General features: G+C 31.5%; 1 protein-coding gene across 3 annotated transcripts in view; it reads right to left on the bottom strand.

Moving 5' to 3' along the window:
- The window catches only part of Hr3 (Hormone receptor 3), a 106,149-nt gene extending 89,260 nt beyond the window's left edge, over positions 1 to 16,889 (bottom strand). For 2 of the 3 annotated variants that reach the window (XM_067286893.1, XM_067286895.1), the window contains exon 1: positions 16,276 to 16,889. In XM_067286893.1, coding sequence (XP_067142994.1) covers positions 16,276 to 16,342 — 67 coding nt within the window. In that variant the 5' untranslated portion in view covers positions 16,343 to 16,889. The remainder of the gene's footprint in view (positions 1 to 16,275) is intronic. The other variant, XM_067286896.1, reaches the window with a different exon arrangement.
- Between the last annotated feature and the right edge of the window lie 9,603 nt (positions 16,890 to 26,492).

Below are 26,492 nucleotides of genomic sequence, written 5' to 3'. Positions count from 1 at the left end.
GAATCGTATATCATAAATAACTTTCCGTTTAAGACCAAAATTGACTCTTGTAACTGACATTTGCTGATTTTTTATTTTCCCATTACTTCTGAAATATAATGATTTAAAATCAATATTATAAGATAAAAAATCATATTTTAAAATAAATTAATATTAAAATTACAAGAAAAAAATATATTGATTATGTAATTCAAATTTTTATTTAAAATTATTGTATTTCTTATAGTCTCATTAAATATTTTTTCAGTCATTCTAATAATATATTTTCCATCAAAATAATGTATGTGTAAATATAATTATTAATAGAAACAATATTAAAATAAATAAAGTACAGTGGGACATAAAAGTAATGCGAATGAATATTAAAATTCTAATATTTGATATGCTAAAGAAAACAATTTATTAATATTCTGGAAAACTTGTTATAATTCTATCGAAATAAAATAATGATTTTAATATAGTTATTTATTAATCTAATTTAGTAAATTTAAAAAATTACAGATTATCATCATTTCCTATCGCTATATACAAACGCTATAATACTGTAATTATATAAATATTAACCTTTCAACATTCCATAATGTGTAACGTAAGCCTATTAGTCGAATTTTATCTCAAATACAATTTAATTCAAAATTATTAAAAAGAAAAGTAGCTATGAAATAGTTAACCGATATTTAATTGTGTGATTGTTTTAATTGCCTTTAATGCTTAAACACAAGCTAGTAAGTGACCGATTCATTAATGAAATTCTTTCGCACTTCTAAATAAACCATATGAATTCCTTATTCAGAATATAAAAAATATCAATATCAATTTCCAATTTCAGTCTTATAAACCATACATTATTTTAGGCTTAAATACGAAGTGCTGTGGGTAAACCTAATACTATAAACTTTTTAAACCAGCCTCTCTCAAACTTTCCCAACAAGACTCGTGTAAACATGTGGGTCTTGTTGGAAAAAAAGGATACATGTGGGTAATATTTTCAAGTTTATGTCCTATTTTTGCTGCTGGATTACGAAATGTATTATGAAATTTCGTGATCCATCGGTAAAACTTTCCTGATTCATAAATCAAAAAATCTTAACTCAATAAAAAGTGTTTGTTACTATTCCTTAACATATTTTAGGCATATTCGAGATATCAAAGCATATCAACGCTTATAAAAAGAGACACGTTAAACTCTACTTCGCTTATTAATTAATAATTTCGAGTCTGAACTGAAATGTTTATAATCTACCCAAATTATTAGGTATAAATAATATGAAAAACTTATCGGAAAGTTATTAAAATATATATTATTTTTAATTTTCTTTCTCTTACGAATTTAATTTATAATCAAATTTGCATAAAAATAAAATTATCACAATTTAGTATGCCATTTTATTGTCATCGCTTTAATTAGTAAAGCAAAATATTTTCCATCTGTTACTTTAGTTATAATTAACGATAACAGATGGCTCTGATATCCATAAACGGAAAAATGTTCTTTGCCCTTAATAACATTTATTTTCTAAACCAAATGTATAATAATGTTCAAGTATATATAATGTTATTTCTATGGAAATGCAATGCTCATATGTTTTCTTATAATATGTAATTTTGGAATTTAATGCACTCTGAATTCTTAACTTATACTGATATTCAAATCGCTGCCATTTCATATTTGCATGTAATAAATTCAATGTTTATTAAATCATATAAAATGTTTTATAGTAATATATGCAAATGTTACATGTAATTTAAAATTTATTAAAATTAAAAGAAATTAGTAACTTTACAATAAAGAAAGATTAAAAAAGTACATTATGTAGAACAATTGGAAAATTTCTTAGAGAATGAAACATTAAAAGAATCTGTGGGCGAACCACATTTTACCACACGTTATCTCAACTAGTAAAATGTTTTGTTAAAAATTGTATTTAGTTAAAAAATAAAAAATGATCCAAGACTTTCGTAATCCGATTTACATATGTTGCAGAGAGACAATTATTTACACGATAAATAGTTTATAGGAGCGTCGGGTGCGAAGTTTTTATTTTGACGGAGAAATTATTGACATTAAATATTAAGTCATATTTAAAAATTGTTTTATAGTGTTTTTTATTCGCAATAAAAGAACTTTAAATAAAAATGTGACTAAATAACTTTTGTTAATACAAAACTTTTGCCAGTTAAAGACATTAATTAATTTAGATTGTTAACGCATATTGTTAAAAACAATATAGTTTGTTAATAACAACAATATCGTAATATAAATATTTAAAAAATATATAACCACTAAATTGAAATTATTTTTCGATTGCGTGTAACGTTGTCTAAAAAATATCTCAATCGTAAAAAATATAAACATTTTCTCCAAATAATGTCCCCCAATTCTTTTTTAAATTATTACAATATCGATTGTTTTCTTTTGTGATTAAATACTTCGAAATCATTTGTAACATTATTTCATTGAATTAAGCATGATTTTATGTATTTAAAAGCGAATAACTGTCGCTCATTCCCAAATAAATTTTGATAAAAATCGATTTTTCCTTGCGACGGAGATCGTCGGAAGCAACTCTTTCATTTTTTTCTTACTGTTTGTCGATAAAATATCGCAAATATGTTTAAGTTACAAAACTTTCATTACAGCATATAAATACCTTAAACGTAAACAACGAGAACATATTTTTATTCATATGTAGCTCTATCCTATTGGGTTTAGGTGCCGTTTATAATAAGCTAAGGACTAAAAAGTATCACGGACCTCGAGAAACTACAAAATTATTTCTTCGTAATTGTAAAATGCCCAAGTATAAAAATGTCGTTAAATGAGAATAATGAAAATAAGTAAATATGAAACTTCTACAATTTTCATTCTCGGGCATGTAAATGAAAACAGTTCGTTTCGACTTTCTCCTATCGATTCGAACAGAACTGAATAATAAAGAAATCTTCTCGTCAAGGTTAGTAAACTGCTTTTCAGAAGATGCAAATCCAATGGATAAATATCGAAAGTGGATTTTTGCCAGAATCTTTTCGTCTAAATAACCGAACATTAAAGTTTAAATTTCTAAAGTAATTAATTATAATTAAACTATGGCGTAAGACATATACAACCGTTTTAATTAATTTTTAATTAATACGTAGAAACACCTTTAACTCTAAACGTAACGTCCAATACATATTTAATGAATTTAGAAACAATCTAATGGGATCTTGTTAATAAATAAATCAATCAAAAATTGCTATTAAAGTGCTATTATTGCGATAGATTTTTTTATACATTCTAAGTGATTTTTCTTAAAAAAAAATATATATATATACGTTAATTTTATAAATAAAATAAAAATTTTCGAAAACAGAAAACTTTTAGCAAATTAACCGGCCATTATTTCTCGATTAACGTGGCGATTTTTTAACCCTCCGGCGTGATAATTTAACAATTATATTTACAGTTTATATTTTTAAGAACGTAATGATTATGTGCAAAAATTGTAAGGCATTATAAATGAACTAATATTAATTAGCAGAACTTTAAAAAAAAAATTTAAATAGTTGTAAGATGCGCTAACAGATGGCACTAAAGTGGATAATCGAGAGACGCGGAAGTGCCAGAGGAAGCCTAGGGGTTTGTTTACACGAAGAGGATGACCCGCTTTGATATTACCGAGGTTAAAAACTCGAGTAAGATGGGACAACATCCGGAAATAATAATAACAGGAAAAAATTGCCAATTACGACCGTTCGACTTCAAGTGGTAACATTTAATTATTCAGCAGAGAGTACAGTGGCATAGTGAACATATACTTCGTTTACGTAATAGATTGAGTTAAATATAAGTATTAATCTCACGTGCTTTTAACTGGAAATAAATAAAAGAACTAAAACTAAAAAAGAAGAGAAAAAAAAAATATGTAAGAAAACAGAAACGGTTTCGGCCGAAAGCCCGGATGACCTAGTTCCGAAACCGGTTACACTCGACTAAACGGTTATTCGGTCATTTACTTGAACGTCAACCGTGGATAGCCTCTTCCACCGAGTTTACGAGACGTCTAGCGATTGGTCGCCGCTAGGTAACGGTACGACTCGAGTCGAGTGCGAGGCTATCCAATGACGCAACAGACAAGCGGGGTCAAAAAACTCCGCTTCCATTACGTCACTAGCCAGGGAACGGAACCCGGTAGTGCGCGGCACGGGGAGGGCGCTATTTATAGGGGTGTGCGTTGCTATGACGACGACGAGGACGTCTACACCTGACGTCACGATTTGTATATTGTCATCGCTTTAACGCAGAAAAATCAAAGAAATCAATCATATTTTTATGCGGATGGTAAAAATTAATTTTGTAATTCCTCGACGTGTATAAAATTTCGAATTAAAGTCGCAGTCGAACAAACTGTGGCCGCCCTTTCGAAGTTCGCCATCCGGAAATAGCACGTGATGATTATCACGTGACTCGGAGAAGGAATTGGGACATAGAACGTTTACAGTATTTATTTATTTTTATTTTTTACCGAGTGGCATCTTTCTTCCTCGTTTTATTATACAATGTTATTTAAGCGTAATCAGTCATACATCTTTGCAAACAAGAGATCGAAGTACAACGAGCGATAATGGTTCAGCACGGTTACATCACACCCGACGGAGAATGTACTCTGGTTAATACATTCCTATAGGAGTAACCCCAAAGACGACGTCCTTCTTGCCCCTAACATCGCTTACGTATTCCTAAAACTTATTCCCGTGTTTCGGATAAAAACGAGTAAAAGACTGCAATCAAAAAGCTGGTTTTCGGGTACATTCTGTGGATTTAAAACACTTTATGGCTTTTACCCACAAAATTACTTTATAGGTTTGTTGTTGTTGTATTAGATGGGTGCCCATTTATTCCTGGGGTATTTAAAGATGTTTTTGAAATTCTTTCGGGATTAAAAAAGAGGAAGTAATGCGAAAGAAGCCCTCGGCCTTTATCGGGATTTTGATACAAAGTCCAATTTTGTTCGTTTGTTTATAGCTACAGATATACACCTTTTCTGCTTCTGTTGCTATGGTTGATTGTTTACTGTCTATTTGAGTAAAGAAGGGAGGGAACAAGAAAAACGGGGAGGGAAAAACACAAATCGCAAAACAGGTTTTTCGTTTCGCAAAGAGAACTGGTAAAGTGTGTCGCGTAGAAGAATGTTAGATGAAAATCTTCAACCTAAATTCTATATTATCAAACGAAAAGTACGGAGGAATAAAGCGAATCCATTTTCTTTTTTATTCTCTATAAACGACGGTATAATTTGTCTACCGTACCGCACATCCGGGATATAATTATTTATCATTTTATAATCCCGTAATGCGCGGATCTAATACTTTACGAGTGATTCGGCTAGAAATAAGAAAAACAATTAATTCCTCAAAAATTTTTACATCCATTCTAACCATATTAGCGTCAGTCGGACTAAATGGCACGGCCACGTGATCTACAGGAAAATATTTCTATGTCACGTGACGGCCGTCGTCTGGCGGGAGCATTATATTAGGTCGACGAGGAGTTATTAGCGCCGTTTTTTGCCGTCGGACCGATTTGCGGAAATTAAAGTTTCCTTTACAAATGCCAATTCATTAATGCTATTCTCGTTTATCTAGTAATTGAAGATAAATACGAGTGAAAGTAATACTGGTAATTGATTAGAGGCAATGGGATACTCCTGTCTGTTTTTCTTTCTTTTTATCGTTTCCATTAGTTATAAAATCCGCATAACTGACCAATATAGAATTCGTTCTTATAAGCACAAATTATACACAAGTCAAATAATAAGATAGGTGAATGTTTCGGATAGCCGAAAACTTCCTATTTAATTTAATAAAGAAAAGACATTGTCATATTCGGTACTGCTATATTGTAATTAACAGAATAAAAAGATTTTCATTTTTACAAAAAATATACGGCCTCTCCTCGGGATTTTTAAATTTCTTATCAACATTTTAAACAGCTTTTGAATGAATTTTCATATGAATAAACAAAATAATAAAATACTAAGTCGAAAAGAAAAAAAAAACCTATCACTTTCATTTTGTTGTTTTCTGTCATCAGATACAGTTTCGGGTAGATAAGGATAAAATCTTTTATCTCCGACTCCGTGTCTTAACAACAGCCAGTGTCCAGTCGGTGCCGTCTTCCTTTCTAAATTGATTTAAACAAACAACATTTAAAAAGCTTCACGTGCAAATATCGTAGCGAGTCTTGGCGGCCAAATCGCGGCCGCCAGACCCGGAACCGATGACCCTAACCTTTTCGCAAACAAGCAGGTCTTAAAGACAGGTCAAGAGGGAGAAAGAGGAGAGTTTTATTCTTTCCGGTCCCCCGATTTCTTCCACTTCCTGGTTGCTTTGATTCGGTTGATCGGTGAACCGGTCGCAAAACAAAGCGATGGGGTTAGTGGTAATGTGCCTCTCTGCCACTCCCGGATAATCCCCGAAAATCCCCTAAAGCCAATTTTGGACCGAAAACATTTTTATTTTAAAAATAAGTCAAGTATCGAGGCTGATTTTTCAATTATCTATGGAAATGTCAGTGGCCATTATAGATTGAGATCTGCCACGTCTACTGGAGGCATTTTGATACATAAACAGATTTACGTAGTCATTTTATACGAAAGAATCTTTATTACGTGCCATCATCGATTGGGACGAAATATCGGTTGATTGTGAAGACCTAAATATGACGATGGTTTTAGTAAGGAATTCATTTAGCCACGCGAGACAAGTTTGACAGATCAACGAGACACCCTTGTCCTTGACGGTCCTTCGACGGTGTCCTTGGTATCCTGTCACCTGAAGGCGCGAGGCGATGGTATCCTACATCATTCGATAGATTCCACTCTCGCCAAAGACGGGCGATCGAGCGTCTACTGGCTAACTATAGCAGTGGACGGCCATCGTGAGTGCGGGTTCAGCCTGGAAGGTTGGCACCCGGATATATCAGTTGGCGTCTCCGCTAACCTGTTCGTTCCGCATCCCTTCACTTAACCCGCCATCTGGTGGCGGAACACGCAAGGTCGTTCGACTTCCGACTGTTTTTTCACATCTTTTTTTAGAATGCGCGTCGAAGGATGAAGGAACCGCTTCTCGAGTTATTCTTTTAACAAAAATACCGCTACACATTAATCGCAAACGTCTCTTATCGTAGGGATACACGTGCTCTTCCAATTATGGTAGAAAACTTCTTACGGCAAAGAAAGCGATTTTCGTTCCGAACAAACTTAGACAAAAGGCGTCGCTCTTAATTGCACGAAGTGGCGTTAGGGGGCGTCGCTAATGGCTTAACTTCGGCGCCATTTGTGTGGAGCGCGACTGATAAGAAATTTTTCTTCCATTTCTTTCACCGATAGAAAATCCAATTTTTTTTGTGCATAAAAAAAATCATAATTTACTGATGCCGTTCGTTCAGAATAAAAACGATAAAATTCTCAGATTTTTCTAAAAAGATGCTTTTAGTTAAATTGGTCTTAAATTCGTATATTTGCACAATTAACAATCATAAAAAAATAGAATTACGACAGATACAAAATTAGGTTTTTTTTAAATCTACGATTTAATAAAAAAAAGTCGCGCGTTTTTACCTTGTTAAGGAGAGGCTACCTGGTCATTCCCCTTTTGTAATCCTAACCCCGTCTGTGCACGAAACCCGTCTGGGTTCGACCGTTCTTCCATCCCTATCAGAAAGGAAGACTATGATATATTGCTAGACTATGGGCAGAAAAATTCCCCAGTTGTCTTAAAACAGGGATGTCTAGTTTAATCCGCGGGATGTCGTCTTTAATCGATTTTTCTATTTGTATTGATCACAGGGCGCACGTTCCATAAAATGCCAATTTAAATCGATGCTGATTGGGTGCCTACTCGCTAAAATGTGATCTGTGCCTCACTATACGCAACACTTTAATTCTTTAAATATTTATTTATTTATATATATATATATTTTTTTTAGAATTTTTATTTCTTCAATTCTTCAACGTATGAAAAATTTATGGCATGTCTCAAAGGAAGGCGTGTCTTTCCGCACGATCAAACTTTCCAAAAAATATTTTTGTTTTCTAAATGGTATTCGATTATTCCTTCGAAAATTTTTGACCGTTTTCTTCCATACCGAAAATGCGATAAACCGTTTTAATCGTTAAAAAATACATAGGAAGTACTGGACAAAAACATCCAGCAGTGGTTTGGTTGCGGACGTGATGGGCCACGAGTCGAGTCACGTGATCCGAGCCAGATAACGGTGTTTGGGGAAGTGGCCCGACCGGTCGGACGGGTTGGTCGCTTGGACGTTTGCCAAACAACCTCGGGGAGGACGAACTGAATGAATCTAACAAAACAGATCGTGGCGTAAGAAGGGTTTCGTGCATCTGGATCTCCACCTGCACCGACCGCCCTCTGTCACAGGTGCCTCTCTTCTTATTAATGCTAGCATTTATTTCATCGTCAAATATATAAAAAAAAATTGAAACAGTGTGTGTAAATCCTCGTCAGAAAAACTTTCTCGAGTTCGAGTGGAAAGTTCGAAACTCGATCCTCTAGGGAAATTGAGAACTAGCCACGATAAAAGGTGGAAGAAATCCACTCGCATTCCATTAGGATTTTCGACTAGAAAAAATATTTGCGAGATTGAATTTTTTTCTTTTAAAATGGACAAATCGAGATGCCCTAAACATGAACTTACAACATATCCGTTATTTACTGCATTCTCTCCAATATAATTCCTGTATATTTTACTAAATCTTAGGGGTTGGGGAAAATCAGCTACTTACTTTTTATATATAAATATTCTAACAAGGAACAAATTTCTAATTTAACAGATAATTTATATTTAAAGCTTATTTCTATTCTATTGATGTTTGTTCGCCTAGATTTGTTTTCTGCTAGTAATATATAAAAACGAATCAAACAACAACTCGATAACCTTGCCTAAGCATCGATGAGGTGAATATCCTCGATTTTTAGGCACGTTGCCATGCAAAAAAAATAATAAAAAAAAAACATTCAAATCAGTCGATTTTAATCCATCGTCATCTCCGGCCTCAACAAAAGGTCAACGAGCTGAAAAGTGACAATTACGACTCGATTATTATGAAGCAGAGAGTATGTTGTTTACTTTAAGAATTACGTGTCGAAAGGAGTACTTTGGTCTTCCGTTTATTGTTTATATATATAAAATATATATATATTCAGTTGAAATATTCGAAAGAACTATTTAACAGCAATAAATCAAAGCAAACAACCAAGTAACAAATTTATTTTGTTGAATAATTATTAGAGAAACTTTCGAATCAATAGAAATTCTGCCCACAAAACTACATTCAAAATAAATGGAGTGGAAAATTATTCATGTATTCGTTTCTTTTCTTTTAAAAGAAGGATCTCTATCTCTTCTCTAAATTGAATTCGCTTCCTGAAGAATGTATTTAATTAAAAAATTAAAAAGTAAAAATGTTTCTGAATTTAAACTTCCTTATTTAATATTTAAAACGAGAAAATTGAGGCATTCGAGAACGAGATAATATTTAAAGATAAAGATTGATATAATAGATATATAAAATATAGAATTTGATAATTATCTTACTTTTCGTTGAACTCATGCTGATTTTAGGAAAGATCTGTCTGCATCCGGCAAATTCAACGTCTGGACTGACTCGAGTCCAGCGGTTTTTCAAAGGGTTGGTCAGACTTGTTTACTTCTTTTCGAACTTCTTCCGACCGAGAAGGTGGTGGAACCCATTCTATATTTGTCTTCTCATATTTTCAGTGGCTACCTGTTTGGGCACAGATGGTGTTTGTTTGGGCAGTACAAGAGAAGGACCGATTTGGATGAAGTTTCTTAAAGCTTCGCTGGTACTGTTTACGATATTATTCATGAAAGGATGTTGGGAATTCGGTTAAGACATCTTTTATTCGTATTAACTCATCAAAACCAAATTTTAAATATTTATTTATTTGTAAAATATAATTTCCGAAATATATCTATCAGTCTTTAGACGGATTTTGCGATATGACTGATAGTCTACAAATTCATCGGCCTGTTAAGTCATCTAGTGTAAGTTATATCTCAATCTCGCTCTTAATGGATTTCTCTAGCGGATCAATATTCTTACCAAAACGAAGTGAAAATCGCGTTAGAAGATCAAAAGATAGTTTGGGGTGGAGATCAAACAATGAATATCCTTGTAAGATGTAGTCTTACTCTATTCTTAGCCTCACCTCTCATTAGGAACCAATGGTACCCTCCGCCTGATTATCTGGTGGGTGGGAAACATGACGTCAGGAGAAGAATATTCAAGCGGAAAAATGGGAAATTATAATAATGAAATATGTATGCTTAAGGAGTAGGACTAAAATGATTTCTATGCTTTCGCATTTTAATTAGAATGGAGGTAGGTCTTAAAAATTCGGTCATTTGGAGGAGACTATAACAATGGTTAATCTGAAATGATAGTAAACGTTAGAGAGGGATAATTTGAAACTGCTGTTCGATTCTAGGCGATTTTCGTGTCTTAAGAAGCCGAAGATAAAAGAAATTGGCAGAGAGCCAACCGAAGGCAGTCTAGAGGTGAGGATGCCTCCAGGAGGGAATTTAATGAAAGCATCCTACTTCGCATTAAAAACCCGGAAAGATAATAACATTTTAAAATTGACTAGGTGAAAACTGTTTACAGCTTTTTTCATTTGCTCCTATGATGCGCAAGAAAGTAAAATAAATTCTGTTTATGACTTATATAATATTTTAAACATAATTCGCCTTCTCTCGTTATCGAATCCTTCGTCTCTCTCTCCCTCAAAAGCTATTTCTAAAATAGTGTAGTAACTGAGTTTTCATTTTGATTTAAAAACTGATGGGAAATTAAAGAAGAAAAATTTCTCTTTTGATATATAGATGAATTTCGAGCACGTTTTTGCATCGTGCCACCAAATTGCTATTCGGTTAGAAGTCAGACCATCAGTCACCATGGTAACCCAGATAGAGACCGGAAAATGTGATGCAACTTTGTTGAAAAAGCGTGTCACATGGCGCAAACGTGTTTGGGGATAATGATTTTAACCGGTGAAAAATGCTAGCTTAGTATACACTCGCATTTCTTTATTAAAATTTAATTTACACAAGGACCGAAGATAAAATAAGTCTTGACTCACGGAATCCGAAAGCAGCAGTGTCAACGACTTCAGTCACGTGCTATTTAGTAATTAGGAAATTCTGTCGTAGGCGGTAGTTTATTATTCATTTCTTCCCAATTATTCATAAATCTCGACCTCGCGCAAGCAATAACCAATTAATTTCATATCGAATTTCTTAATTCCTCTTAAAATCTTCACACCACCTGATCGAGATAACTTTCAATTTATTTTCCAATACGAAACACAAATATATTTGTTACGGATATTTGTTATACTTTCAATTCTCAGAAAGTTCCAGACTATTATAAATTTAATAAATAGTTAAGATGCAATGAGGCAGGTTGGTTAATAACTGTTAGCAGAAATAATAACTCTTAGTAGCGAAATGTACGTTGGCTTATCAAGAATGTTGATTGTTGTAATTTCGCTCGTAGCAATAGAATATATTTCTTAAGGCAGAATTTCAGATGAAAATGAAGTCGTCAGGCGATAGGTCCAAACGAACTAGACATATAATTATCTTACGTTCACAATATATTCATACGTAATGTTATTATTTCCATTTTATATTAGCGCCAGCTGACATGTCATACGAACTGAAAACAACATGACTTTATTGAAAAAAAAAGTCATGGAAGCTACGAAAATCTAGTGTACGTTGTATAAAAATTCAATTTCTCTGGAATTCTTTTTCTCCCGCCAAATTATTTACTTGTGAAAAAGATAGCTATCTTCACGCCTAGTGCTCATTAAATCCTAAATATATATAATCCACATTGCTTATATCTCTGGAAAGAATCGAAATGCCTTTAAATAAAGTCATCGAAATGATTTCAGTCATCTAAATAAATTACACGGTCACGTGTTGAATAAATGTGCTGTGAAATAATAACTTGGTTTCAAGCAAATCGTGCAAAGTAGATAAGGAAGACTTTAAGATAAATCAAGCAAAAACTGATATTGAACTTTTCATATCGTGTGACTACGTTTTTCGTGTCAAATTTATTTCCTTAAGTGATTAAAAAAAAGTTGTTATATCATTAAAAAGCACGGATTTGTATCCTAAGTCACTTCCGTATCCTGACGAGATGACTTTTTCTTGGTACGAGGGACCCGTTATCGGAGTTTCTGATTTCCGGCGAAAACCTGTTTTCCAGGATTTTTAATGAGTAGTTGAGCGCAAATGGCGTCGACTCCGCTTTTCCGTCAGAATGATATCATACAAAATGCGGCTTACTTGTCAAATCTTGAATCGGTCCTATTTAGACGATAAATGACGTCACTGAGAGACGCGGAAGAGGGCATACGCTTCCTCTACGTCATTTCCACCTACTCTACTTCCTGTTTACCGCGTCCTCTGACGGATAAATCGATCCGAAACTTGACAGTTCCACTCGCAGCTAGGGTATTAGGCTGTAAAGAGGGGATCGTCCAATTGACTGGAAGTGCAAAGGTTCGACCAAGAGGTCGTTCACCTTCTTTGCATTACAACATCCTTCGGATATACTAAACAATGGCATCATCCGAGTGATAAAAAAACGTAACTTTCCCCTTATTCGTAAAAAAATGACGTGGTTAAACGACACGTAGACAAACTTCTCGAACAATACTTTTCCATTTGCAAAGTATCGAATCAGCAATTAGCATCTGCAGATTAAATATTTTGTTAGTGTCCAGTTACCAAGGGTATTGACTTCTGGAATTAACAGGAAACTTTCTATTCTTATTTCCTAATGAGATATTTCTTATAACTTAAATTGTAAATATTTATAAACAATTAGATGACATTTTCAACTCGCTATTAGAGTGGAATTGTATGTTTTATCGGGAAGTTTGTCACAGAAAAATTAACTAGTTATTATTATGACGTTCATTGTAGTACTTTTAGATTCTTCCGTACTATTAATCGATTTATGAATGAGTTCTCCACTAATAATTAGACTCTACCATTAGACCTTTCGGGGTGTCACCGAGGCCAGTTTTTACAGTTAAGAAGACCGCGCCTCTTTTCCTTAAAAAAAAATACTTCGTTTTATTAATAATATAAGTTAAATTATTAGTTGCAAACAGAAAGGTAAAAAAATCAAACAGGATTTCGTTGAAAAAACAAACGATTAAGCAATCGGCTCGAATTCAAACTAACGACAATTGGATATTATAAACATTGTGTATTGAAAATAATCGTGTTGTTTAATCAATATAACACGACATTACATCGGAATATAAATTAATTACTTATTAGCAATTAATTAATACAATTTATCATAATAAGGCGGACATTCTCGCAAATTTGACAAGAAATTTTCGCTCCCTGAATAACTCCCTCTGTTAGAGATAAAAATATAACAGACACTATATAGTTAAGAACTAAAAAGATATTTGGTAGATATTGATGGCACACCGAAGAAAAATATATCATTGAAAGTAGTTTATTTATGGTTGAGAAGCCCATAGTGGTTGCTAGGCAACAATAACTATTTCCCGGAAAATGAGACCTATGTCGAAGTACCAGCAACATAAGGAAGATATGGGTGCACGGAGTAAATTTAAACGAACTTATATATATATGAAGATTAAAAATTTAATTTAGTTCGAAACTTTTACACAACTATTCCGAGAGTTCGAAACGTGTCCAACAATAAACTGTATTTTACAAGTCAAAAGATTTAATGATTTCACGAAAACATTCAAAAAAGAATGCCAAAGTTGAAAAATTCAAGAACAAGAAATGTTTAACTGAAATATTAAATTTTTCTCATAAGGTTAATATTCGGAAGATTGAAAACCTTAATTAGGGATAGAGCTATCGCTCGATCGCCATTTGGCTTAGTTTTTTGGCATACGATCTCGTGAATGAACCAAATCTAAAATTTTTATTCTAAATAAAGCGAATTATTAATTACATTGGAGAAGCGAATGAAAGAAATAATTAGGTTAAATATTTGAGACATGAAAACAGAAATGAAATAATCTGCGGGTGAAATCGAGAAAGTTTAAAATTTCGAAATTGCAGTTTCGTATGTTACGTACTGTATATATATTTTCGTCAGTTTGTTATTTCAATCAGAAGTATATATTTTGTTGCTGTTATGTTTTGTAGTGTAGTCGAAAATAATCTTATTATCGATTCCCGTTACATCAGAAACAATCGGAAAGTAAACTCGCAACCTAAACAAGAGTCAGATGAACGATTCGGATCGGATAATGTCAAAGACCAAATTAAATAGGCTAATTAAATAGGCGCAAAATGTACGAACAGGAAAGCCTCAATTTCTATCAATTGACAAGCGCGAATATCCTTTACATATTCTGATGTAATTTTCGGCGGAGATTGTCACTCCGGCGCCTTAAACGTCTACAGAAAGCGGGTTCACGATTTGGTCCCGTTCTACAAATGTATTTGTTTCCGGAAGACGAATATTTGAAAGTCACATGATTATCCTTCTTTTCTATATTTAGGATCAAAGAACGACTACCTCGAGTGAATCGAGAATGAGAATGGCTAAGACAATCACCGGAACAGTAAGCTACTTATCTGTTTGATAATCGCGCTCAATCGTTGGATGGAGAGTTTCATTCAGCAGTAATATTCGCTCGATTACGTAAATCAACACGAATATCTGGATCCCGTTACAAAATATTTCGTTATTTCCGTATTTACGTTACAAAAAACGAAGACATTTGGGCGTCAGAAGACGATTTTGGCAAAGTGCCTGACTGCAGTCGAAGTCGGGCGACTTATTTCTGATGCCCTATCAAACCCTCTCCGACAATTGCGCGCCTGTTTTTTCTCAGTCAAAGAATTATTTTCCCGATAAAATGAGATTTTTTCCTTTATTTTCTCCATCTTAATTCCGATCGGCAATGGCCTTTGTCGTACGAGAGGTGGCGCCGAGAATGGGTGGATAGGGACACGCCTCGGAGATGACCCGCAGTTACGGAGACGGCCGATAGAGGGAGAGCGACAGTAAAGGGGGTAAGACGAACCCGTGCACACTGCACGAGCGTATTAGGATGTCTCTCATACCAGAGAATGGGCTCTGGCAAAATGTCAGAAACTGAGATTATTTTAGTCGATAGCTGGATAAAGGAAGAACGTATAAACCGGAAACTAAACGTAGCGTAAAACTGTAAAGTACAGTTACCTAGCGCACTCCTCGGTCATGTGGTCGATGTACCATCAGCCATTTTACACATGTGACTATCAGATGTGGAATAAATAACTCACTCATTGCGCTTCTTCGTTTCTCCAAAACAACCCGGCTAAAATTTCGGTTCTCAACATGTATATAATATAAATGCCAAGAACTTACAAACAAGCAGTTATCTATATTCGTGTTGTACAAATCATCGATTTAACTCGAGAATTTTACGAATTTAACTAATTAAGTTATCATTTTTTGAAAATAATAAACATATATATATATATATAGTTAATTTGCGAGAAAGTATTGTGGTGTAAGTTGAAGTATTTTGAAATATTACAATTTTAATTTGTGTTGCACGTATTTAGTTTTAGTTCAAAACCAAATAGCTTTAGTCACAGCTGCGTTTTTAGCGAATGTTAGCAGAGTAATGCTAGCAGCAATAAATGAGTAAGAAGCTACTGATAAAAATACTGTTCTGGCATCAGACTATACCACACGGGTATTGTTACCTGGCAGGTGTATTATCAGACACAAACAAGACTGGTTTTGGGCCGGAAGGTCTTCTTGACCAGAAAATGCATGGAACACGCGGCGAGCCCTTCCGTGCCGGTTGGGGGTTAGAAGATTGGAGCCATTGGAATGGCTGGCAAGACGAAGTGAAAATTTTGTTTTTCAGTATATCTGGCCGTTAATAGGTTGCATTGTATATATTCATCCTTATCGGTAAATAAAATTAGATAAGAGCATTCTCTCCGTAATGGGAAAGTAATTATTAGCGGAAATCAATGTAAACCTTTAGATCCTAAGTAGAAAGGAAGAACAACTGACAGACCAAGCCGCAACTTACGTTGCTTGTATGTAGGATCAACAAAATGAGAGCCGCACGTGAGAAACGCCATCTGGCAGAGCACGTGCACAGAGCAGCGCTTGCAACGACAGACGGAATTCCGAGTCGAATATCCGGAAGTGAAGAGGTACTCACCTTTAATTGATCCCGACGACGTTTGAGGTTGAGCCACCTCGACTTTGGTGTAAGTAGTCCACGACATGTCAATCGGACAATGGAAAGAAATCACACAAATGGCTTAACGTTATTCCAAAGTAATCACCTGAACATGAAATTTGTAAAATAAAGATACGGATGAAACAAAAGGCTGACGAGCCCGTTACTTCCTGGTTGCCTAGGCTTAGATGGTAGTGTCACGACCTCCGGCCGGCCAGTCCAGCACGGTGGCTGCAGTACCCTGAACAATTGCATTCCATTCCGATAAATCCAGGATAGAAACAATCCACTTTTTAATCCATTGAGGAGGTGGTCGATGGACGTGCTAACACACCCGAGGAACTGCGACTCGTCTGCTTCTCCGTCTCGCCAGGAAGCCTCGTCTGCTGTCGTCTGCTGCAGTAGGTAGGGTTAGTAATCGTACGCCGTTAACTTCCCAGTCAGAAGGTCTCTTACCGTCGACGCAATTCAGTACCTGTTCGGTCGGAGTGTCATGGAACGTATAAACGACTCCCAATAACTCGAGTTCGAGCGACAGCCCAGCTCTAGCGTCGTCCATTCCCGAGCCGGGGGTGCTGGGTAGGCAGTCCGTGTCACGTGATACAACGATAACTGCCAATAGCGTGAAAGAGTGTCGGGCTGAGTTTAATGACGTCACGGCTACGACCGGCGGATGTAGCGCTGTAAAGACGATCGTTTAAGTTTGCTTAGCTTACGAGAAACATGTATCGCTTGAAAGGGACGAGCGTGGACTGGCGCGAATCGTCGGCATTTATTCTAATTTTTATAATCGCATTCGAAATTTATCAATATAATACCCATTATAAAACGACAATTTTTGCGTAATTTCTCGTATTCGTGGTTATTCGTTTCGAAAAAACAATTTGTGCTCTTCCTACTACAGTAGCTAAATCTTCTATCTAATATCATTTTATACCGTGCTTCGTTTCCGTAAGAAAGAATTTCGAATATGCAGTTTTTTCTGTTTCAATTTTTAATTCTATCGACGAAATTGTTGCAAATAAAATGCAAATTGCAATTTATCTAACTATAAGATAATTATCAAATAAAATTTTCGCGACAAACATTTGAAAGGATGGTTTAAATTTTCGAATTAATTGTAAACAATAAAATTATGTAAGAACAATTTTTTTGTGGTAAAAATAAATAAGTATTTGAGTCAGAATTATTTAAAATAAGCAAATTAAAAATTAAATTGACTGAAATAAGCTTTTTAAAAATTTATTGTTTAATGCAAATCGATTGAGCATTTGTAATAAAAATATTTGCATTATAATGCAAAGAGGCTTTGTGATTTCTGTCATTTTACAGTAATAAGCTTGTATTTATAAAGCAATAATCAACTCTAGAACTTATTTAATTCATTTTTTTAAATAAAATATAGCAAGAAATTTTATATAAAACGCGTTTACAATATGGATAAGTTATCTTTACACCCTTTAACCCAAATTTCAAAAAGATAAGCCAAGATAAACTTCAGTTCTTTCTCTGTAAAGATGCTATTATGAAGAAACTTTTATAATTTAACTCTTGTTTTAAGTTACTTATTTTATAAATATATAAATAATTTTAACAATAAAATGTTTGGGAACAAATAAATTTCGATACGTAGCTATTAATTATTTCGTCTTCGGTTGTTTCTTTTCGTAGTATTTAATGACTTGTGGAAAATGATTGTGGATATGATACGACTTGATTTGAAGTTTTACTTTTCCTGCAAGATTCATTCATCATACCAACCTATATAGGAAACGAGTCGAAGAGACGCTTGTATGAGAGAGAGAGAATAAGTATTGTTTTCATGAAAAAGAATTGTTTCACTTCTTGTTAGAGCGACAAATCAGATAACATATTATTAGTATAAAGAAGCATGACTATCGGATAGAGATTCATTAAGCGATTCGGACCTCTCGATACGGATATCATGCATCTCCGTCCTTATTCTGCATAATGAGGAAATTTGAATAAGGGGAGGAAATAACGAGACGGGTGATGATATGGAAGCGTACGTACTATGTCATATAAGTCTTCAGACTGAGTTCGGGATAAAGATCGATAAAGACAGAAAACATCGATTCTCTTTACTTGTAATCAATACCGTGAAAAAATTGCATTCTTCCTTTTTTACGTATCGGATTGAAAATGATTTGAAAGATATGCTTGAAAAAAATGTTTAAAAAAGTACATACTATCTGCTAAGTAAGATGCCAGTTCTTAAATTTTTAATTTTCACTATTAAAATTAATTTCCTAATTATAGATTATATTTTACCATAATTAAACTTAGCTTTATCAAAGTTTCGTGAGTAATGGTAATTGAAAACTACATTAAACATACACTACCTTTGTTTTAACATTTTTATGAATAATCGTTTTTAATTCTCTCGATTTTAATCTTAAGATTATAAAAAAAAATATAGAAAAAACTTTCGTGGAATAAAATTTCGTTAGGAAGTTGATAAATTGGGTTTATACGAAGAGGAGTCTTTGATCGTTCCATAACGCACACTTAATATATTAAGGGCATTTTGAGCAATTGAGGCGCTATTAATTAGTAAAACCCGAACGGATGCTAATTTAATGATTACTGTGCCTTGTTGTATTGTAATTTATTTAGGTCTAAGTTATTGTCTAAATATCGTAAATTACATCTAATTATTGCTTACGTGTAAAGCAATAGTTTGCTCGAATCCTAATAAAACAGAAATTTTTGTTAAATGATTGTTGGTTGCTATTGTTTTTAATAATATAAATTAATTAACCATGCAAAAAATATCCGTAAATATTCTACTGCTGAGTGTAAGAATTGAACGGAATAAACGGATCAAGTAAGAAACTCGACTTTTATAAAATTTTAAATAGTCTATTCGAACGGAAAACCAGTTTAAGCAGTTTTTCTACTATTTTAATGACATAATCGGTCACATGACGTGTAATTATTTATCTATTGGTACACGTAACAACAAGTTGCTTAGTTGTCGTGTCCTTCGAAATAGAATTTATTAGAGGAATCGCTTAACTTCTTAACGTTTTTTTAATCCAGATTTTTATTCATTTATATAAGATTCATTCACCGAAATTTAATACCTGAGATTTTTTGCAATGAAAATTGTAAAGTCAAAATGACTAGTTTTTAATAACCGATTTTTTAAATATTTTTTTAGTGTTAGAAAAAGTAATGTAATTTAATTTACAATTACATTATGTTCTAAATAACTTTAAAAATGTATATATATATTTGACTTATTAATTAGTAATTTGATTTAAAAATTTACAGAATAGATCTAGATTTTGTAACTAGCCGTAAATTAATTTTTATGGGATATTTTTATTTAAAAAATTCTTCAAAATCACATTTTGTTAATGATTAACTTTTTATGTGATTAATGTAGTATCAATACTTTACATTAGGAAAGTTAAATGAGAGTTTTATACAAATGAACTTTGTTAACTTTGTATTTTATTCCTGACATCTCATATCTGAAGAACTGGAATCGGATAAGAGCCATTCTTAAGGACTTCGATCAAGAGATTTTTTTATGTGAAGAGATCTTTTTGAGATCCACAACATAATATAGAACTTAAGACAATATGGCTAACCATCTTTTACGATTGAAAATTTTTAATAAGCAATTATTCCGAATGGAACGGTAATGCAAATTTGATGATATTGCCATTCCCATCTCTTATTCGCCACAATGATTATGATACAAGTGTATGGCTTACATAATAAATGTAGAGATATACATAAGTGGTAATAATATTGGCATAGTTAGCATAAATGTTGTTTTTATTTTTAATTGTTTTAAATATTAAATAAATTTGCATGTAATTGTGTCTTAAAAATATAAATATATTATAAATTCGATTAAAACTATAAGTAATATGAATAAATTATATCGTCTTGTTTGGGTCAGATGAATGACTTTTAACGAGATCACCTATTATAATTTCGATTATTTTGTCAAATTTTGAATAATTTTATAATTTTATAAATATATATACATACACTTTTTTATATATAATTAAAAGTTGGCATGAAAATTTAAAAAAAAAATTAACAGATTAAAATGATTAAAAATACATATATTTGCTTATTTCATCAATATGTTTCGTCATTTCAAAATAAATAAATAAATAAATACAATGGAAAAAATATTTTAAGATTTAAATAATTAATTACTTAATTATAATTTTTTTAAAAATCATTAGTAACCAAATTATTTAAAAATATTCGATTAAATAACTCATATTATTAACAAAACGCCTTCTAAATATTTTTTTTAGGAGAAAGTTATGGATTAAATCGGAAATCAAGGTTTCCTGGGTACTGAAAAGAATGAACTTGTTTTACTTTCCAATAACTTTATGGCTACTGGAGAACAAGTTTAACAATTCCGTGCATCTAGATTATTATATAACTTATCTATTAATCCTAAAAAATTTAGATCACTGCTTTTCAAATGGAAAATTAATTTGTTTTGAACTTCTTTCTCAATTTTCAATCATTAGAAATAATTTTATTTATTTTATTTTTTTTCTAAATTATAAGAAATTAATTAGCCATTGTAAATAGCCATTTGTTTATAAGATAAATAGCCTAAAATTTAAAGAAATAAATTATCCGATAGAAGAATAATAAATTGATTGGTTTAATAAAATATAAATCACACTAAAGAAAAAATTTTGCCCATTTCATAGCTGGATACAAAAATATTTTGAACAGGTATTTCTACATTTTAACTTAAAGTTCCAATTCTTAACTGGACGTGTACAGTCTTTGTTGGATTCCTATTAAGATCTGAAACAATTCAGTGTAATTTCGTGGCTTTTACTTCACGCTTGAAAGAACATTTAACATTTAATCCTCGATTAAGTCTCATATGTTGATTAGTTTTTACTAAGAACCTTTAAATTTACCTTTTTCTATTGTGCAAATGGCCTTTAGCAATTCTTGATAATATTTTATTAAATTACTTTAATGCCAGTCGATTTAAATTATTTTTCATACTTGTAAAATTCGGTTAAATTCTGAATTAATACATTTACTTTATAATTGGAATTGCATCTAGAAAAATTTGTACATTAAAACTAAATTATATAATTGAACTGAGATTAACTTAATGAATTTTTAGTTTTGTTTCATCATCAGTACACAGGAAGGCAATACTTATATTTCTCAAACGCCTCAGTAGATCTGCGGAAAATATTTTAATAAAATATATAAAATTTAAAAATATTTAAAGTATAGAAGATGTAATAACCAGCATTTGTTATTAAACTCCTTTAATGTTATGTAAAGTGCGATATATTCATTAAAACAAATTAAAACTCGAATTAAATATAAGTTTGGAAACAAGTATTAAAGAAGTAATTATCTCTTCTAAGTCTGTATTACTTAAATAAATGTTTTTTTAATCGTTCAGTTAGTGTTCAGTAAATATTATAATACATTTTAAACTTGTCATATAAGTTTAATAATATTTATTTAAACAATTTAAATGAAATTTCAAGTTGAGAAAAAGAAAGCAACATGAATTCAGAATAGAAACAGTTTTTTCATAATAAATTTTGAATCATTAGTTGTTACTTATATATCAATCTCTGTTATTTATTTATTTACAAGGTTGTTGAATTAAATTTGTTTTACAACTTTCCCTTTTGTCAACCTTGACCGGATCAATCGCTCGATTGAAAAGCTTTTAGTTCACTAGACCTAAATTTTCTTTACGAGGATAAAAACACAAATACGTAGGTAATTTTATTCCTTTCTTCTTTCGTTCTTAATTTAATTACATAACTCTTAAAGAGAAAATATTTTATTTATTTATTGCTTTTTAAGTAAAATTAGATTTTTCTCATTGACTAGTCTATTATGACGGCATATTTATCTGTTTGGCTAGGAGTTCCCAAAAAAAGGGGTCGATAAGGCATTTTCGGAGGTCGATTGAAAACGGCTCATTAAAAAGTATTAGTCCAATGGATTATGTATATCAGGGTATATGATAGTTCAGGATGTTGTAAATTTGCATACTGTAAGTAGATCTTTTCTATGAAAACGATGTGGTGTAGAATAATACTAAATCACCAGATGTATTTATTATTATTATTATTATTATTAACTGTATTAGCAAAAGAAAAGAAGAAGGGGTTGATAAAGTTGGAGGATCCTCGAAAGGGTCCATGGTCAAAAACGTTTGGTAACCCCATTGTCTAGTACTGTGTATAGAATCGTTAAATTATCTGATTGTTTTTTATACTCTGGGAACACTGATTTCTCTAAACATTTGTTGTTATTTACTTATTGAATTATAGATGATAAAGCATTTTCGAAATTTCTTAAGATGACGTTTATTTATTGTGTACCATTCCTATGTAATGAAAGCATTTTAAATAAAACTACGTAATAAATATATAAAATACAAATAATATAATATAATTAAATGTATTTTGTTATTGATAAATTGTTTATAAATGTGAAAGAGACACGCAATTAAACTTAAATATTCTCATTAAAAAGATAACTGTAATAAACAGGAGTTTTAAATGTTCTAACAAGCAAAGAAACCGATTTATGGCTTTATATTATACTAATTTTACATAATTTTAATTCTATTTTCTTTTCCTGCTGATGAAATTGTAAATGGTTTAAATTAAAACAGTTACATTGTTATTAACATTGTCCAAGCTGTAATAATTTATGCTAGTTGTTACTCATATATATATTATTAATTTATATTAATTATTAACTAGTGTGTTATTAAATGAATATAATTTAAATGTTTATAGTGTATAAATTGCATATAGAATTAAAATTTAGTCATTTTTAAATAGAGAAAAATAATTAATAAAAAATTATCCAAAATATTTCATACTATTTTCTGTGCTCAGTTAACAAAAGTTATACTGTATTTCCGTTATGCTCGGCAGCGAAGAGATATAAATTATATAAATATATTTTTTTCTTTACTCCTGTCAGCAAGCTACTTTTAATATAAAATATAAATGGTTATAACATCTTTTAATGAATTTTACAATAACTGAAAGTAGGTCTTAATTTAATCTGTCGAGTTCTGCGATTAGGTCAAGTGTGGTTATGAAACATAAATGTTGAAGTAACTTATGAATGGAAATGAAAAAATACCGCTTTTGTATTTTGGCAGGAACTACAGTACAAATCTCATTATCATTTCGTATTAAGCATTCTTTTTCACAGAAAATTACCGTTTATCGGTAGTGCGTATCAACACAAAAACATCTGTAATATTTCAAATTATTTTACTACCGTTCGATGAATAAATAAACTTGCGTACTGTATGATTCGTGAAATTTTAATCTTAGTATTATTTATTGTTTTCTGATGTTTAATTTTATTAACGTTTTTAATTCAAAACATTTGAATCCCTTTATAAATTGAAATATAAATTAATAGAATAAGTTTCTTTCTCATTTATTTATTTATTTATTTAAAAAGTATATTAAAATAAATAATTTATTGTAAATATCACGTGTCTATAAATTTAATGTATAATTTGTAAAATCATGGCATCTTTTAAATAATTTTAAAAGTTAATATACAAGTTTTTAAATTTAATTAACTTTATTTGCACTTAATATATAATTAAATAATCTAAATAACTCTGATTGTGTTTAAATTAATTTAGAAACATGTTAATAAATAATTTTGTCGAACTTATTTAAAAGATAATTTTATTAAACATTAGTTAACAAAGCGTTAACATAGTATAAATATTAATTATTTTGAAAATTACAATAATTTTCATTATTTAAAAAAATTCAATTAAAAACTGGATTCGATCAATTTATATTTGATTAATTCACGTGTAAGTGAAGTATTTTTGCCATTAGGCCAATAGAAATAGTAAAGTCAAAAGTAGTTTGTGTCAAGGAAGTAAAGTTTTCTCCCGGTGTAGGACGATATTAGTAAGTCATCTACAATTCAATTTCTTTGTATGCAGATAAAATCCAACGTCGACCTTTGACAGAATTGGCAAAAATCCAGAAAGAATTTGTCACTCGAAAAGGTCTCTCTAGGCCAATTGCTTACTTTGTACTCACTTTATGCAAAATATTTCTATAAATATAATTCAATAACTTCTTCTGTTTTGATTATTCTTCACCTAAATGTAAGAAATTTGAAATTTTTCAAACTGAACTTTTGGTAAAAATTTTCTCCGAATGATCGCGTTAATTTGCATTCTTAATAATTATTTTAAAAATAAGAGAAAAAGCAAGTTGTACTTACGTATATTAGAAATTTTCTGAATTCATTTAAATTTAAATGCATGGAAATTAGTTAAATTACTGTAAAAAATCCGTTTTATAAATATTAAAACTAATAAATAATTTTAGTTATTTCCTTAATTGTTTTTCTTAACAAATTAATTTTAAAACATTATTTAAAATTTATTTGTATCAAAATCGACACTGATAATTTGATATGCATTTGGTAATCGAAGAATATGTAACACAAAAGATTTTCAAAAAGATTTTTGACGCCGGCTGCAATTCCTGTGTTAGAAGAAGAAAAAAAAATAGTTTTTTCTATATTTTATTTTTTCTATTACTCGTAAGAAATTCGAGTCTTGTTTACAGACAGCCAGCGTACAAACTCCCAGGAGAAGTGTCATAAAACACCAACCCTTTCCTAGCCCCTGACATTCAGTGGGTCAGGTGATCTTTTCCTACTAAATTTGTTACGCTTAATATAATTTAAACAATACTTTTATAAAACTAAAAATTTTAGTCGTGATCCATTAAGTAATATTCTTTAACGGTATACGTAATAAAAGGAACATTGGAAAAAGAATACAAAAAAAGCACGTGGTATTGCACGTGAATTCGACAGTCCCCAAGGACGAATAGAGGTCACCATTTTGACCCGTTTGTATGCGGGGAACGCAATTGCTGTAAGAAGCGCAGAGACAGCTTTAACTGCACAACTAGCATCCTTTTGGCGGACGGGAATTCATCCTTCGCCTTCCCAGTGCCAATGGACTGTTCCAGTCTTGGAATGCGGTAGTGGAACTTCGCCGTTGTGAACTGCTTCTATTTGTCTTGTACCGTTAGTTGCGGGAGTTCGTGTCTACTTGTTTCGCCGACAAGTCGCCGCAGGGTCTGCAACTGGGGAGACATCCCAGCTGACAGTCCATTGATTTCCCCAAATCGCCTTCGAATTAAACATTAAGCTATTCCGACTGATCATCGTTATGATTTGACCAATTAATCATTCACCCATATTTCAAACCATCAAGTTTTCGCGTTAAAATCAATAATGTCTTTTTCCTCCTCAGATTCTTTCCTCTTATCTTTCAGCATCTTAAAAATAAAAACAATAAGAATAACAATAAAGGAAGCACTTGGAAAATTACGTATACAATTCGACATCGTTGAATTTAATTCTCTAATTTTATATTCGTTATTTGATAAATTTTTATGTAAAGTTTTTTCCTTTAAATATTCGGAACAATCCGAAGAATCGATGTGTAAAAAGTGCAGATTTTATTAAACGCATTTGTGTAGAAAACACAATTTTTATAATCATTTTTTCTTTTAGTACAATGTTAAAGTGTTTTAATTAATTATTTTAATTACATTAATTTATGACGCAATTGTAACGATTCAATTGCTAATTTACATTTGGATAATGTGTTTTTAATTTAAACTTTCTTATTTATTTCTTAAATTGTAACTAATTTTTTCAATTGATTGTTAACATGATACGCGTAAATTATGTTTTGATAGCAATAAAATAAATCGATTAACAATTTAAAATAATTGATTCAAATCTTTCAGTTATTATGTTGCACTTAAAATTTATTTCGTATCGCTTAACTAAAATAACTAGCAATAATCAAAATATTTTTATTATTTTATTATAATTAACTAAATAATTTTAATTATCTTTTGATAAATTAAATAGATCTTTCGAAGATTTAGATACTAAAAGCGTCAATACAGGTATTTTCTTATATTCATTTTTAATGCTAGAAATACAAATAATTATCATTTAAAATATGACATAGGCCTACATTGTACTGTTTTAAGACTTTATTCTTACAGAAATGCATGAAAATATTCTATAAGATAGAATTCCTGTTTTTATTATTGAATATAATCTACAGACTTTAGAAGGATATTTTATTTTATAATTAG

This window comes from Centruroides vittatus, unplaced genomic scaffold, assembly GCF_030686945.1.
Source record: "Centruroides vittatus isolate TY-2023 unplaced genomic scaffold, ASM3068694v2 scaffold_386, whole genome shotgun sequence".
In the NCBI taxonomy this organism is placed as follows: domain Eukaryota; kingdom Metazoa; phylum Arthropoda; class Arachnida; order Scorpiones; family Buthidae; genus Centruroides; species Centruroides vittatus.
This window is presented reverse-complemented; position numbering and strand designations above follow the sequence as displayed.